General features: G+C 43.2%; 1 protein-coding gene across 13 annotated transcripts in view; it reads right to left on the reverse strand.

The window, feature by feature from the left end:
* Positions 1–17500, reverse strand: part of LOC122246714 (epidermal growth factor receptor kinase substrate 8) — a 113149-nt gene that overhangs the window by 49432 nt on the left and 46217 nt on the right. For all 13 annotated transcript variants that reach the window (XM_086541908.1, XM_086541910.1, XM_043005453.2 and 10 more), the window contains 4 exons: positions 15555–15637; positions 14972–15183; positions 12981–13136; positions 10269–10446 (listed from right to left, as the gene is read on the reverse strand). In XM_086541908.1, the coding sequence (XP_086398034.1) occupies positions 10269–10446; positions 12981–13136; positions 14972–15183; positions 15555–15637 (629 nt within the window). The remainder of the gene's footprint in view (positions 1–10268; positions 10447–12980; positions 13137–14971; positions 15184–15554; positions 15638–17500) is intronic.

Here is a 17500-nt window from a genome sequence, read left to right on the forward strand (position 1 = left end):
CACACCTAATCCCTCTCCTTCTCACACACACTAATAACCACCCACCCACCACCTCCCTCCCTCCCCTCCACCCCCTCCCCTTCACCTCTCTACCCTCCCCTCTACCTCCCTACCTCCCTCCCCTTCCCTTCACCTCCCTCAACCAACCAACCAACCCATCCTCGTTCCCCTCTACCTCCCTACCTACCCTCCCCTTCACCTCTCTCAACCAACCAACCAACCAAAATCCACCCACCCACCCACCCACCCACCCACCCACCTCCCTCAACCCTCTCTTACACCCCACAATCCCATCATCTCGCCGCCACACCACAACAAACATCCGGCGTAGAAGCTCAAGAGGAGGAGGGGAGGAGGGGGAGGGGGAGGGAGGGGGAGGATGGGGGGAGGAGGGGGAGGAGGAGGAGGAGGAGGAGGAGGAGGAGGAGGAGGAGGAGGAGGAGGAGGAGGAGAGGAGAGGAGGAGGAGGAGAGGAGGAGGAAGAGAGGAGGAGGAGGAGGAGGAGAGGAGAAGGAGGAGAGGAGGAGGAGAAGGAGGAGAAGGAGAAGGAGAAGGAGGAGAAGGAGGAAGGAGAAGGAGAAGGAGGAGAGAAGGAGAGGAAAGGAGGGAAGAGGAAGGAAGAGGAGAAGAGAGGAGAAGAGAAAGAGAAAGAGAAAAGAAGGAAAGAGAAAGAGAAAGAGAAGAGAGAAGAGAGAAGGAGAAGGAGAAGAGAGAAGAGAAGGAAGGAGAAGGAGAAGGAGAAGGAGGAAAGGAGAAGGAGAAGGAGAAGGAGAAGGAGAAAGAGGAAAGAGAGGAGAAGGAGAAGAGAAAGAGAAGAGAAAGAGAAGGGGAGAAAGGAAGAGAAAGAGAAAGAGAAGGAGAAGGAGAAGGAGAAGGAGAAGGAGAAGGAGAAGGAGAAGGAGAAAGAGAAAGAGAAAGAGAAAGAGAAAGAGAAGGAGAAGGAGAAGGAGAAGGAGAAGGAGAAGAAGGAGAAGGAGAAGGAGAAGAAGAAGAAGAAGAAGAAAAAGAAGGAGAAGAAGGAGGACCAAGAAGGAGCAGAGACTACGACGCCGCGCTTCTCCCACGCTTGAGACACCATTCGCTGCTCGTAAAGGCTCCGTCATAAAATTGCGTCCGTTTGATTCAATGATTCAATCGACACCTACTTCAATGAATGAAATTAATAATGAAAACTATCACTAATATGCTTGTATTAACTTAAGGAGGTCGTAGTAACTCAACATCGGAGACTGAACGGATAAATGGATGTATGGATGTCTAAATGTATGGATGTATGGATGTACGGATAAATGGAGGGAGGGAGGGAGGGAGGGAGGGAGGGAGAGAGAGGGAGAGAGGGAGAGAGGGAGGGAGGGAGGGAGGGAGGGAGGGAGGGAGGGAGGGAGGGAGGGAGGGAGGGAGGGAGGGAGGAGAGGCAAGGAGGAAGGAGGAGAGGGGGGGGGAAGGAGACGACAGAGGGTCTTCTCCGTTCAGATCTCACACGAACATCGCAACGGTAGAGAAGCAGCTGCAACAGAGTCAACAGTAATACCGAGACTGCCGTTGCCTGCCTGCCCTCTACGCATCACTATCTACCATGTGTACCGTTAAAGATGCAATGCATATTTCCTACCACTCATCACTATCTTCCGACCACTCGCTGCTATCGCCACCGATCGATGCTTGGAATGTCCGTCAGTGGCTCGTGGTCCTTGACTCTTCAGATATGTTTTTTTTTTTAGCTTATCCGCCTCTTGTGACATGTACTTCATGGTTATAATTATGATTGATCATTATCATTATCATTTTTACTATTATCATTATAACTGTTAGAATCTACTTTATTACGAACAATTAATCTGCTACTTTATAATTATCTTTATATATCTACCACATCCGACGGCCCTCTCGCTACGCTGCGAAGGCATCCGTACTGATTGCGCAAATTCACCCCCCCCCCCTTTCTTCTTCTTTCTCTTCCTCTCCCTTCTCCTCTTCCTTCTCCTCTTCCTCTTCCTCTTCCTCTTCCTCTGCCTCCTCCTTCTTCTACTCCTAACCCTGACCGAGCAGAAGCAGGAGGTGTAGCGTCGCCCAGCAGCAGGATGAGCGGTCAGCAGCACCTAAGGGGGAAGGAGGAGGAGGAGGAGGAGGAGGAAGGGGGGGAGGGAAGAATATTTCTAGTCCAGCCTCCAAGAGTCCGGCGCGTCGTCCTCCTTCGATGCAATGCGAGTCAATGGCCGTTCTTTATTCAACTATTGATCTAACAGTATTTTATCGTTTCATTATTTTCTTTTATTTCACTTTATCTTCAATATCTTGTTTTGTTTGGTACTTTTGTCCGTTATCAATAAAAGTTTTTTAATAATTAGGGTAGGGAAAGGGAAAGAGAAAAAGCGGATAATTCGGACAAACAGGGAAGATAAAGGAAGCAAAAGAGACGGAGAACGAAATAAAGATCAACAAAAGAAGAGGACAAAATATGCAAAAACAAAACAAAAATAAAAACGCGGGAACAACACCACGTAGTAACAACAACGCGCCGGGTTTAAATGCCCGGGACTAATAACCTCCATATCAAGAGACACCGCGGGCGAATCTGGACGCCACTCGGTACCCCTTATCTCTCTCTCTCTCCCCCCCTGCTCCCCCCCATCCTCCTCCTCCTCCTCCTCCTCCTCCTCCTCCTCCTCCTCCTCCTCCTCCTCCTCCTCTCTCTTCTTCTTCTTCTCCTTTTCTTTTTCCTCCTCTTCTATCTCCCTCTTTCTTCCTCCTCACTCATATCCTTGCAGCTCCCATCTTCCCACACTCCACCTCCTCCTCCATTGCAACCTCACACCCTACCCCGCCTCCTCCTCCTCCTCCTCCTCCTCCATTGCAATCCAATACCCTTCCTCCCCTCCTCCTCCTCCCCTGTAACCCCATACCCTCTTCCCTGATCCTCCTCCTCCCTTGCAACGTCCTCCTCCACTGCAACGCCCCCCCCCCTCCCCCCTAGCACCTCTCCAAGGCCAAGGTTACAACCCCCTCCCCCCATCCTTCATCCACATCCTCTGAGTAAACAGCACATCACCTCTTCATCACTTTTCTTTCTTCTTCTTAGTGTTTGACTTCAACCTTTCCTTTGGTCTTTCCTCCGTTTTCTACACAAGTTGAAGAAACATCACACTTATCCCCTAAATATACAGTTTGTTTGTGTCTTTTCTTCTCTTTCTCTTCCAAAATGATTCGCTCGGAGAGAAATATCGAAATCAAACGCCTCATAACACACACTAAAAAAAAAACAAGAACATAAAATTCAACCTTCAACGCCGGCCACAAAAGACACAGAAGACAGACGGACAGACAGACACACTGACACCGCGGTTCACAATGCCGGCAAGATACACACAGACACACAGGCCCCTCGCGTTCACTCGGCTCGCTCGCTGGCTGTGAACTGTCCTGGAGCCCGGAATACACTGGATGCCACAAGCCTCCACGCCCTAACGCCCTCTTCCTCCTCCTCTTCCTACTCCTCCCCTCCCTTCCTTCCTTCCTTCCTCCCCCCTTCCCCCTTCCCTCTTCCTCCCTCCCTCCCTCCCTCCCCCTTTCCCCCTTCCCTCTCCCTCCCTCCCTCCCTCCCTCCCTCCCTTCCTTCCTTCCTTCACTCTTCACTTCCCACCAAATCACCTACCCTTCCCTCTCCCCCCTTCTCCCTACCCCCTACCTCACCTTATCTGCTTCTTCGCCTCCCCCACCCCCTTTATCCTCTGTTCGATTTACTTCTTTACTTCTTTGCCTCTGCCTTTTTGTTCATTCTTCTGTCAATTATTTTCCATCTATTCATTGTACTTCTTCACCTCCTGTCCATATCACTTCCACTACTGGAAGAGGAGAGGGAAGTGAGAGGGGGGCGTGAGAGGGAGAGGGGAGAGGGAGAGGGAGAGGGAGAGGGAGAGGGAGAGGGAGAGGGAGAGGGAGAGGGAGAGGGAGAGGGAGAGGGAGAGGGAGAGGCGAGAGGGGGAGGCGGGAGGGAGAGGCGAGAGGGAGAGGCGAGAGGGAGAGGCGAGAGAGGGAGGCGAGAGAGGGAGGCGAGAGAGGGAGGCGAGAGAGGGAGGCGGGAGAGGGAAGCGAGAGGGGGAGGTGAAAGGTGGAGGTGAGAGAGGAATGAGAGGTGATGAAGAGGTGAGATGAGAGGGGGAATGAGGGCAAGGGGAAGGGGAGAGGTGAGGGAGAACGGTAAGGGAGAGGAGAGAAGTAGGAGGACTCCCCCCTAAACAAATACAGGTCCTCTCAACGTCGCCAAAGAACAACCCCCCCCCCCTCCGACTTCCTGCCTGCGTTTCGTCCGCTCGAGGCATCCGGCCGCGCACCTGTCCGTCCCGAGAGCGAGCGTACGTCCGCCCGCACCCGCAATCTACGACGGATAATCTTTGCACCTGCGCGCCGTTACACCTGTTTCCCGTTAGTTTGACGGAGGGAGAAACTTGGATCTGATCTTGTCGATTTTTTTTTTTTTTTTCAAATTTCAATATCTATTTTTCGTATTATTATTTTTATCATTATTATATCTATTATTACTTCATAATCACGTAATCCATTATCTATAGTTTGTTTTGGCGTGGCTATTTTTTTTTTTATCAAATTTTCTTCTATCTGTAGATTTTTTTTTATTTCAAGAGAATGAGAGCCATGATCTAGTTGCTGGTGCGCACATATACTGACTTTCTCTCCTTGTTCTCTCTCAATTAAACTATAAATCACTCCCTTCTTTCATAAGCATGATATCAAATGCGAATCACAAATTCAAATGAAAAAAGGCATCAACCAGGAAGCACCTAAAGCGATGGAAAAAACACCGTCCTCCCCATCCCCCACCCCATAGCACCCCCTCCCCCACCCATCCCCCCAGCTTTCTTTTATGTGCGCGCGCCAGGGAGTTTGCGTGTGTCCGAATCGTGCATGCGTTCGTTACTCGGTTCGCTCGCTCGTTCAGTCACGTCATTTTTCCGGTAAGAATCAGGGTCGGCCGACAGACAGACTCCCTCTTGGCCGAATTCCAGCGCGATGACTACCGACAATGGGCGACAGACCGCGAGAAAGGGGGGGAGGGAGAGAGGAAGAAAGGGGGGGGAGACCGAACTCATAGAAATGCAAGCAGAGGGAAAAAAAAAGACACGACGGTAGATAAATCCACTCAAGCAAGAATTCAAACACACACATGGATGAACACACAATATATATGGATGTATGGATAGATATAACACATACTCTCTTTCTTAAATATAACAGTACACAATACATTATATAACAAAAAAAATCGGCTTAAAGACGGCTGCTCCTTTATAATATAACCAACAATATACAATTATAACAAAAAAAAAAAAATACCTCTTTAAAGACGGCTGCTCCCCGTCGAAATCACAGTTCCACATAACCCAAAACAGGGATAAACACTTAAGAGGAGTTGAAACGCAATTTTGCACATTACGTCAAGAGGCAAACGGCTAGGTCACTATTCTCTATTCAGTAAATAGATAACGTTGATCAATATGCACTGTCTATAGACTCAAAGTATTAATTCGCGACCAAGGAAAGAAAATGAAGGAAAGGAAGAAAGAAGAAAGAGAAAAGAAAGAAAAGAAAAGAGACAGGGAGAGAGACAGAGATAGAGAGACTGAGTTCTCATTCGTGACAAGGTCTGTTTTAATGAGAAAAAAAGAGAGAGAGCGAGAGAGCGAGAGAGCAAGAGCGAGAGAGAGAGAGAGAGAGAGAGAGAGAGAGAGAGAGAGAGAGAGAGAGAGAGAGAGAGAGAGAGAGAGAGAGAGAGAGAGAGAGAGGGAGAGAGAGAGAGAGAGAGAGAGAGAGAGAGAGAGAGAGGGGAGGGGGGAAGGGAGGGAGAGGGAGGGAGGGGAGAGGGGAGAGAGAGGAGAGAGGGGGAGAGGGAGGAGGGGGGGAGAGGGAGAGGGGGAGAGAGGGAGAGGGAGAGGGAGGGAGAGGGAGGGAGAGAGAGAGAGAGGAGAGAGAGAGAGAGAGAGAGGAGAGAGAGAGAGAGAGAGAGGAGAGAGAGAGAGAGAGAGAGGGGGGGGGGGGGAGAGGGAGAGAGAGGGAGGGGAGAGGGGGGGGGGGGGGGGAGGAGGGGAGGGAGGGAGGGAGAGAGGGAGGGAGGGAGGGAGGGAGGGAGAGGGAGGGAGAGAGAGAGGGGGAGAGAGAGAGAGGGGAGAGGGGGGGGAGGGAGAGGAGGGGGAGAGAGGGGGAGGGAGAGGGGGGAGAGGGGGGGAGAGAGGGAGAGGGAGGAGAGAGGGAGAGGGGGAGGGGGGAGAGAGAGAGAGAGAGAGGAGAGAGAGAGAGAGGGGAGAGAGAGAGAGAGAGAGAGAGAGAGGGGAAAAGAAAGAGAGTGAGAGAGGAGAAAGAGAGAGAGAGAAGGGAGAGAGAGAGAGAGAGAGAAGGGAGAGAGAGAGAGAGAGAAGGGAGAGAGAGAGAGAGAGAAGGGAGAGAGAGAGAGAGAGAGGGGAGAGAGAGAGAGAGAGAGAGAGAGAAGAGAGAGAGAGAGAGAGAGAGAGAGAGGAGAGAAGAGAGAGAGAGAGAGAGAGAGAGAGAGAGAGAGAGAGAGAGAGAGAGAGAGAGAGAGAGAGAGAGAGAGAGAGAGAGAGAAGAGAGAGAAGAGAGAGAAGAGAGAGAAGAGAGAGAAGAGAGAGAAGAGAGAGAAGAGAGAAGAGAGAAGAGAGAAGAGAGAAGACAGAGAAGAGAGAAGAGAGAAGAGAGAAAAGAGAAAAGAAAAAAGGGGGAAAGAAAAGGAAGAGAGAAAGTAACAGAAAAAGGAAGAATAAGAGAGAAAGAAATTAAAAGCAAATCCAACAAAAGCGAATGAGATCCAGAGCCAAAGTCACGGAGCCAAAACAGGCAAAGGCAGGAGGCGGCATCACAACGCCCGCCATTCACATTTCCGCCGCCCATTCACTCACGAGCGCACGTGGGGTGTGCCTGTGCCTGTGCCTGTGCCTGCGTGTGAATGAATCAAAACCAGGAAGGACCACAGCCTGCCTTTCGCATCGCTTCGTCGCGCATGTCTCAAGCAATGGACGTGCCAGTCGGAAATTCGACTGGCTGAGGTGCGCGTGACGGATTTTTGCCAGCGCGCGGCCACGAGCCACACCCACTGCTGTTTGGCGTTAGCAAATTTCCGTATTAAAATTCCAATCAGAGCTTCTCACTAACACACGTGCTCGAATGTACGAGCGAAAGTTTACACAAGAATTAAGTTATAAATGATATACATTGTGCAATACAAAAGCTATTAACTAGCAATAATATAAATGCTATTGATAAGAAGATTAAGCGGCATTATCATGGTAGTAACATAACAAAAACGACAATAATTATAAGAAAAAACAAGGATAATGGTAATAACAACAAAAGTAACAATCATAATAAAGAGCATGGCCATAATATTAATGATTGTGATTATGATGATAATGAGGTTGATGATAACAATCAAAATAATAATCTTAATCATCATCATCATTATCATTATTATTATCACCACGATCATTACAATCATCATTATCATAATAATGATGATGATTATTATCATTATCGACATTACTATAATTATTACAATTACTATTGCTATTATCATTATCATTATTATCATAATTATTATCATAATTACTATTGTCATCATTATTACTGTTAACATTGCTTTTATAATGGTCACCATCACTGCCATTATCCCTATTATCATAATTATCCTCATCAATATCACTTTTATCATCACTAACATAGTTATAACTAATCACCCTTACCGTAACCAGCACAAGTAATCATAAGAATCACCGTCATAAAAAGGGTTAATTTTCCAAGCAAGAACGGCAAGACGAGGCGCGCGAAGACGTTAACCCAGTCCCCGACCGCAAGAGCTTTGCTTTTCCCAAGAAAGTGCAAAGTGATCGCGTTCCTCCGAAAGCGGCGAGTTCACAACCTGTAACGTCACCCTCGTGCCTGGAGCCGCCATTACCATGTGGATGATTTTTCTATCATTCATTCATTCATTTTTTTTTTCTCTCTCTCTCTCTCTCTCTCTCTCTCTCTCTATCTCTATCTCTATCTCTATCTCTATCTCTATCTCTATCTCTATCTCTATCTCTATCTCTCTATCTCTATCTCTATCTCTATCTCTATCTCTATCTCTATCTCTATCTCTATCTCTCTATCTCTATCTCTATCTCTCTCTCTCTCTCTCTCTCTCTCTCTCTCTCTCTCTCCCTCTTTCTTTCTCTTTCTTTCTCTTTCTTTCTCTTTCTCTCTCTTTCTTTCTCTTTCTCTTTCTCATTTCCACTCATCCATTTCTTTCTCCTTCTCTCATTATCATATTTCTACCTCCCTTTTTCTCTCTATCCCCTTTTCTCTCCCTCTCTCCATCTTTTTGTTTTTATCTCTCTCTCCTCCTCCCTTGATCGATGTGTGAACAAACCACCATCAGTCGCGCGTGATCAAATTGCGTGGTGAATATCGCGGTCAGGCGTATGTCGGGTGTGATAGTATGATGGAATGAGAGAAAATCCGAAAGAGGGAGGGAGAGGGAAAACAGGGTGAGGGTGAGGGTGAGGGTGAGGGTGAGGGTGAGGGTGAGGGTGAGGGTGAGGGTAAGGGTGAGGGTAAGGGTGAGGGTGAGGGTGAGGGTGAGGGTGAGGGTGAGGGTGAGGGTAAGGGTAAGGGTAAGGGTGTGGGTAAGGGTGAGGGTGAGGGTGAGGGTGAAGGAGAGGGAGAGGGAAAGGGGAATGGAGAGGGAGAGGGAGAGGGTAAGGGGAATGGAGAGGGAGAGGGAGAGGGAGAGGGAGAGAGAGAGGAATGGGGAATGGAGAGGGAGAGGGAAAGGGGAATGGAGAGGGAGAGGGAAAGGGAGAGGGAAAGGGAGAGGGAGAGGGAAGGGGTAAGGAGCGGAGGTGAGGGAGAGATGGACAGGGAAAACAGAGTTAGGGAGAGAGAGAGGGAAAGGGAGAGGGTAAGGGAAAGGGAGAGGGTAAGGGAGAGGGAAAGGGAGAGGAGGAAGAGGAAGAGGAAGAGGAAGAGGGAGAGGGAGAGGGTAAGGGGCGGGGGTGAGGGAGAGATGGAGAGGGAAGGAGAGAGAAAACAGAGTCAGGGAGAGAGAGAGGGAAAGGGAGAGGGAGAGGGAGAGGGAGAGGGAGAGGGAGAGGGAGAGGGAGAGGAAGAGGGAGAGGGAGAGGGAGAGGAGAGGAAGAGGAAGAGGGAGAGGAGAGGGAGAGGGAGAGGGAAAGGGATAGAGAGAGGGGGGGAAAGAGAGGGAGAGGAGAGGAGAGGAGAGGGAGGGGGAGAGAGAGAGGAGGGGGGAGGGGGGAGAGGAGAGAGGGAGAGGAGAGGGAGGGAGAGGGGGAGGGGGAGAGGGAAAGGAGAGGGAGGAAGAGGAGGAGAGAGAGAGGGGAGAGAGAGAGAGGGAGGAGGGAGAGGGAGAGAGGGGGAGGGAGAGGGAGAGGGAGAGGGAGAGGGAGAGGGAGAGGGAGAAGAAGAGGAAGAGGGACAGAGAGAGGGGAGGAAAGGGGAGAGGAGGAGGAAAGGTGAGAGGGAGAGGGAGAGGGACAGAGAGGAGGAGGAAAGGGGAGAGGAGGAGAGAGGGGAAGGGAGGAAAGGAAGATGATCAGAGAGGGAGGTTGGGAGGAAAAGAGGGAGCTGACAGCATGCATAGTAAAAAATAATAATAATAAATGAATAAAAGAAGGCTTAGGAAATGACAGAATATCTTCACAAGTGTGGAAAAAAAAAAATTGTAATGGATTTCGGCTGTTTTTGTTCCATGCATATATCTTTTCTTTACCCTTCTCAACTATTAAAAAAAAAAACATATAACAAATCTCGTCTTGTCTAATAGTAGGCAAACTATGGCTCATTTTTCTAACTCTTCTAACACACGAATAGCTTCATCAATCCATCCACATGTCCATCATCAGACAACTGGCTTTATTATTTCACTAAACAATAAAAACACAGATGCTTACAACTAACTCCCCAATAACATTTTCTTCACAAAGTCCTTTGCCGTATCCATCTAGTAAACGGAACTTTTTCACTCCCAAACCTTTTCATTTGTCCTGTACATCATTTCAGCAATAGATATACAATATGAAATGGGACGCAAGAAGGCTTACATGTAAATAATGCACATCCATCTAAAAGTATCCATGATGTGATGGAGTAGTATCCCCACATCTTTCTTTTCAGATGATACCTCAAGATAGAATACCCACACAGTGTGAATCTTTCTCCTCACTATGAAACCATAATAGTGTACTTACAGAAGTCTGCTCGATATCCGTTCATTCCCAGAGGAGGTTCAGGCGCTGGCTCCTGAGGGGGAGGTGGGATGTGCTCTCCACGCCCGGCTCTGGCTGCTCGCCCTCGGCCAGGTACTCCTTTGCCAGACATAAATAGCTTCATGTCTTCCACCACATCTTTGGCGCTAATTCGTAAGCACTGTGAGAGAAATCAGAGGGTCATTATTTTGATTGTTCTATTCAAATAAAATAAAATAAATGTCAGAAAACACTGCCTGTGAATGTGAATCTAAGATAAGCTTAAAATTAAATCCAAGAGTGTTTCCATTAAACACAGAGACAGGTCCACACAAGAACAGATACAGAAACAGATGAAGGCAAAGATACACAAACATACAAAATCGTACAGAGAAATGGACAAAGAAATACACAGAGACAGACAAAGACAGGCACAGAAACAGACAAATACAGGTACAGACACAGAAGTAGACAAAGACAGACATTGAAAAAGGCACATACACACACATACACACATACATTTAGTAAGAAATTTCTTGAAAGATTCATCCAAAAGAACTGACTGCAACATTTGAGAAACTTTGCCACTAGGCTGAATCTTTTTGATAAATTTCTTCTTGTCTAACTCCCTATATTCTTATTGATGTGCATGAATAATCTATCCAAGCATGCATTATATTACACCATATACTTATTCTTTCCAAACATTACTCCATGGAAGATTTCAGTGTGTAAGAACATCAAAAAAATAAATATTTCATGGATACATGACAGAATATAATGCCAACGTAATGAATATAATGCCAACGTAATGAATATGAAGAACACACATTCAATATCTAACCAAACACAAAATGCTTTATGTCTTTATTTTCATAATAGTAACCTTGGAACCAGTACTCTATATTAGCCATTATGTCTTTTGCAAACATGAAAGCAGAGGTCAGGTCAGCAGTATATTATGAAATGGTTTAACTTCAAACTGATTAACTTATAATAGTTGTTAAAGTGATCAAGTGATTAGTTTGTACATCTTTCTGTTTAATCGGTTTTCCATTAAACATTTGACATTGTTTCTCTAAGACAAGCAATTCTTATGTGACAAATGAACATATAGTTAATGATTCTATATGTTGGAGTTAGACTTGCCATTTGTTTTGCTATAAAATGAAATGAAAGTCATACAGCATTAACATATAACCAAGTTTGATGTTATTTTATGGCTTATAATGGTAACAGTCCCAGCAGTTATAGTTCATATAAAGATAACTTTAGATCACTAAAGTGATATCTGGATGCTATATCTGTGAAACACTTAGTATCTGTTTTAGCACAGCCTTCCCTTCAAAAACAATCTAGCAAATAAAATTTTGTTTAGAAATAATCATACATCATAATACTGAACACATTTCACAAATAATTTGTATCTCTAATTCACATACTACAATAGCACTCATACAAATTCCCACTTAACCCATTCCCGTCATTTTCCTGGGGTTTTCTAGCCACCAAATGCCGGGGGCTTTCGAATTATTTAGCCCTAAATCAATTTTGACAGATGCAAATACTACCTGTGCCGGCCACTGGGCCTTTTTGTAATGCGCGGTACACACATGTGCCACACCCGTCCTGTGTGGGTTAATAATAAAATTTGAAAGGATAGACTACAAAGCATTTTATAAGTAAAAGTTATTTTCATTAACCTTACTAGAAATTAAATGAAAAGCTGCATAATCAAAACTCAATAAATTTCTATATGTAGAAAAGATGATCTCTAAGAGAATATAACCAAGGCAACAGAAAGATGAGGCAAAAACTGCACATAGATAAATAAAACAAAATAATAAGAAAGAAAGCTTATATCCAGGCTGAAATTCTAGTTGTATCATCAAACATACTTTAACAAGGGAACATCCTGATTTATCTCAAATATTTTCAGGGTTCACAACATGGCATTTGACTATTGAATTTTACTGCAAAAGTGCCAGTACTGAAATATTAATCAAGCAATTAAAAATATATACCACACCATTGCTGTGAAAATAATCTGAATGTTCAGCAAGTTTACTATACTCTGCAAAGTTTTAATGGGTGTTGGTTTGTGAATATAAATAAAAATCTACACCTGAAGGAACTCTACTCTAGGATGATAACTTTCAAACAGTAATTCAATTCATGTGTCAATTCACCAAACAGCCTGATTTTATCTGGAACTTCATGTCAGATCACCAGAGATTATGAGAGCCAAAGAGATCCTATGAACTTCCTTGGATATCAGGGTTCTCAGGATCTCTGGCCCTTGGAATTCCCTGGGAAGTTCCATGATAATTTTGGTCTTATTGCTCACAGAGTAAACCCATACTTAATGAAACAGGATGACAGAGGAAGAGGGTAAAGGGGCTTAACCTTTCTGATACAGGGCACACGTTTTCTCTAAAACTATAGACGAAATACGAGTCTAAATATGATATATTACCAGTGATTCAAATTAGCATTTGGTATAATATGTACTAAATAACTTGTAGTTCCAACAAAGGAAAAATGCAGTACAGAAGCAATTCAACCCCACAAAAACTACCATAGCAGAAGGGTTAAAAGAAACTATATTCTTATACTAAATTCCTCTATGAGGCCTTGAAAATTTCTCTTCATTCCCATTAACTGAGATAAGAGTTTGTCATTAACACTACTTGTCCTGAGAATACTTTCCCATACCTGGAAAATATGCATTTCTGTTGGGTTCTGGTAGTTACGCTTAGGATCTTCTGCCACAATGAAGATGAAAATGTTGTTGTACAGCTCTTTGGGGTCTTCGCTTGTAAACGCTGTTGGCTCCCTTATTAACTCCATTGGGAATTTTTCCACAGTGTCCTACAAGAGAAAGAAGCAATGCAAGGCCATGAGTTTATTTCCAGGAATGACATCACAGAATGATATCATAGATACAAATGATAAGAAAATGCAAAGATAAACATTGCAAACAAACGTATGAAATAATATAATTAAGAAAGAATAGTACTGATTGTGTGACTGTTTAACTGTTAACTAGAGGTATAATGGATTCATATAACTATCCTGTACATAGAAAGCACTCTTTATTCATAGCAGCCAATGCTACCTTATAACAAAATAATTTAATGAGTATGGGAGAGATACCCACATCATCTGTTATCTGTCAGTTGGACCCACAGAGATAAAACCTTACCTATAAACAAAATTAATTATCTCACAATTGTTAAAAATGCATCAAAGGGATTGTAATACAGGTGATACCTACTGTCTACAATAATAAATAAGTAAATAAATCAACATACACATACAGTAATAATAACATTAAAGTAAAAGTTATAATTATCATCCTAAACTCCAAGCCCATTCTGTCTCTTTGTTGGGATATTCCTTTCTATGCTCACAAAGTAGACTTATTTAGTAGTATGTTAGGACAAAACATTTAATCAGTCATAACAACTTTCTAAATCTTATCTTTAAGTCATAGAAGAAGTATTTCCTGGTACCTCATAATCTGGATTAAATTTCTTTACAGAATGATATTTCTGTTATCTTATCAATTATATGGTATGGACTCTATAGGAACTGATAAAAGTGTAATATAAATACAACAGTTATTTTCCATTCTCAAGAGTTGATGATGTAAATGTGAAATTGAACATAAAGGCAACTTCCAATTTTCATCTATCATCTAAGACAACCAAAGTAGCTCATATTCACTGACTTTACGTGATGTGAGGCAGAATTAATATCATAATTCTCAGAACATTTCAACTTTATCTTTTATCATTCCTTGAAGATAAGATACATCTAGAATGTATTTCTCAAGAAAAAAAAAATCACATAAACATATTTACTTATGTATACTAGCAATGGGAATGAGAAATTGTCCTATCATGATATTTGTAAGGACAGTCAATTTCTAGTGATTTTGAAAATACTCTTGCTATTGTTCACAGAGTATCTTATGCCATGATGTTTTCTTTATGGTACCCTTAGTGTGTTATCTTATCATCATCAAATGCGCACAAAACAAAAGGTCAGAGGAACACCCAATTTCCTAATCACATACTGGATTGTTATTTTGGTGGTCAAGTCTTAAATAAATGGTCATTGTTACACAAAAATTAGATAATACAGTGTTTATGACAATTTTAAAAAACATGGCAGTTCAACTATGGACACTGACATTCTATTCTATATCATTTTTTTATGAAAGGAAAGATACACAGGACTGGTTGGTGATGATTGGCTGAATGAAACACGTCCAATAAATATCCTATTTCAAATAATCATCAACACTAACACAGGTATATCTGTGGCTATCTTATAAGCGAATGAAAAAACTCCATAAGATGTGAAACTTCATCCAGCAGGATTAAATAAATTAATTTATATCCACATTCTATCCTAGATCATAACCATCATAACCTTTTTTCTTTTTGTTTGCCTTTTAAATATTCTGTATTGAAAAAAATGGCAGATAATATCATATTTCAAGGCATCTATATTGTACCTATCTCCATCTATTATAATCATTCATATAACATAAGACTTTATCTACACTAAAACTTTAGAAATATCATACATAAAGTATACAAACAGACTTTATATATAGTGAACAGTTTTTAAATATCCTCTACAAAGTATGCATACTCTAACAAATGGAGGAAAAGTTATACTTATCAAAAACTCACCCCATTTTCATGTGACTGTATGCAAACCCATTTCTTGTCTAACCGTAACATCATCTTTTGGGTCCAGATTCCTGAGGTTTTCTCCATGTGTAGAAGACGTCGCATCCCGTCTGCAGGATACACGAGGTCTGACTCTGGAGACACTCTGAAGGTGGCCAGGTGCTCCAGGACATAGGTCGGTCCATCCTCAGCACTCCCAACGGATCCATTATCTGCAATGAGTAAGTTTATTCAATATGTACACTTAACTCCAAGTATATGAATGAAGATGATATATCAAGTAAAGTTTTACTGTTAGTTGGACGATACTAAACCCTGTCACAAGATTCTCTTGATGTCACCAACATCATCCCATGTATAGCCCCTCTCTAATCTCATCCAACATTTCATATATGAAGGCCTTTATCCACTAATAAAAAAAAACATAAAATACATTCCTGAACAACTTTGTGACTAGACTGTTTCCTAATACTTTTGATTAAAACACACAGGCAATAAAGTTACCTAAAGTGACGAAATAGATATATTTTCCAACATAATATTTACTTCCAAGCCCTTCCCCACCTCCAGCCCCAAAACTCACCTGATGAATAACCATTGCTGGCCGTGGAATGGCCACGGTGATCTGATCTATAGGGCGACATTCGGTCTCTGTCGTATGCCGAACTGTTAGGGCCAGGAAAAGCTTTAGTAAATTTGCCAATTGATAGCTTTCGATAGAGATGAATATAATCGATAGAGATGAATATAACCAAAGAAAAAAACATTAATAACATTTATCATTAACAGGAAAAATGCAATTACTTGTAAAACATTGATAAAATCATATAAAGGATCAATAATAATCACCATTATCAAAATCATTGTGAATATAATCACAATAATAAAAACATTACTAATATCACATTCATCATAAATATATTCAAACTGATGATGATGATAATGCTATAAAGATAATAACATTGTAATAACAATAAACATAATGATAACAATCATTATTGGCATCATGATAATAATAATCAAAGCAATGATAATCACTATCAATATCAATAATTAATTGTATAAAAAAAAAAATAATGATGATGGTAATAATTATGATGATAATTCAAATTATAATGATAATGATGATACTGATAATGATATAATGATACTGATGATAATGTGATAATGATGATAATAATGATGATAATGATGATAACAATGATGATAATAACGATGATAATAATGATGATACTGATGAAGCTAATGATGATAATAACGATGATAATAATGATGATACTGATGAAGCTAATGATGAGTCAATAAGTAAAATTAATAATTATGAACATAGCATTAACTCCTGCAATTGGTATAATGATAGTGAAAAAATAATTTCTGTTATATGTGAGTAAAAAAGCAAAAAGAACACTAAGAAAATATTACAAGATAATAAAAAACATGAAAAGACAACTTCTCTCCTCCACGTCATGCACTGTACACCCTGCACCAAGTTAAGCAAGATGAAAAAAGAAAAAAAAATGTAAGCGACACATGACAAACCAAACATCACGTGTATTTTCACTGCAACTCTTCCCATTTCTTGCAACTTGCCGGGTTTCTACCCCACGTGTTACACAACAGCTGATCACATCTCGAGCCAAAGGCAAATCCAATTGTTCTTCAAACAGGTGGTCGGGCGCATCCAAACAAAGAAGAAAAAAATATACAAGGGAAACAGATGCGATAAGTACAAATATGGACAACATACAGCGAGACCCGAGGCATTGCTGTATATGGCCGTGGTGCCCGTACTGCTATTTGGCGTCGGCCGGACGAGGGGAAAGACGACGAGGGAGGGAGGGAGGAGTGAGGGAGGAAGGAGGGAAGGAAGATGGAAGGAGGGAAGGAGAGAGGATTAAGGAGGGAAGGAGGGAAGGAGAGAAGGAGGGAGGAGGGAGGAGGGAAGGAGGGAGAGAGAAGTGAGGGAAGGAGGGGGTAAGGAGGGAGGAAGGAGGGAGGAAGGGAGGAATGGAGGAAGGAGGGAGGAAGGGGGGAAGAGGGGAAGGGGGAAGGAGGGAAGGAGGGAAGGAGGGATGGAGGGAAGGAGGGAAGGAGGGAAGGAGGGGAGGAGGGGAGGAGGGAAGGAGGGAAGGAGGAAGGGAGGAAGGAGAGAAGAGGAAGGAGGGAAAGAGAGGAAGGAGAAGGAGAGGAAAGGAGAGAGGAGGAAAGAGGAGAGAGGAAGAGGAGAGAGAGAGAGAGGAGAAGGAGGAGGAGAGAGAGGGAGAGGAGAGAGAGGGAGAGAGAGGAGAGGAAGAGAGAGAGAGAGAGAGAGAGAGGAGAGAAGAGAGAGAGAGAGGGAGGGAGAGAGAAGAGAGAGAAGAGAGAGAAGAGAGAGAAGAGAGAAGCGAGAGGAGAGAGAGAAAGAGAAGAGAAAGAGAGAGAGAGAGAGAGAGAGAGAGAAGAGAGAGAAGAAAGAGAGAGAGAGAAAGAGAAAGAGAGAAAGAGAGAGAAAGAGAGAGAAGGAGAGAGGAGAGAGAAAGAGAGAGAAAG

Source organism: Penaeus japonicus, unplaced genomic scaffold (assembly GCF_977035675.1).
Source record: "Penaeus japonicus unplaced genomic scaffold, GWHDUDI00000001_assembly GWHDUDI00000011, whole genome shotgun sequence".
NCBI classification, from domain to species: domain Eukaryota; kingdom Metazoa; phylum Arthropoda; class Malacostraca; order Decapoda; family Penaeidae; genus Penaeus; species Penaeus japonicus.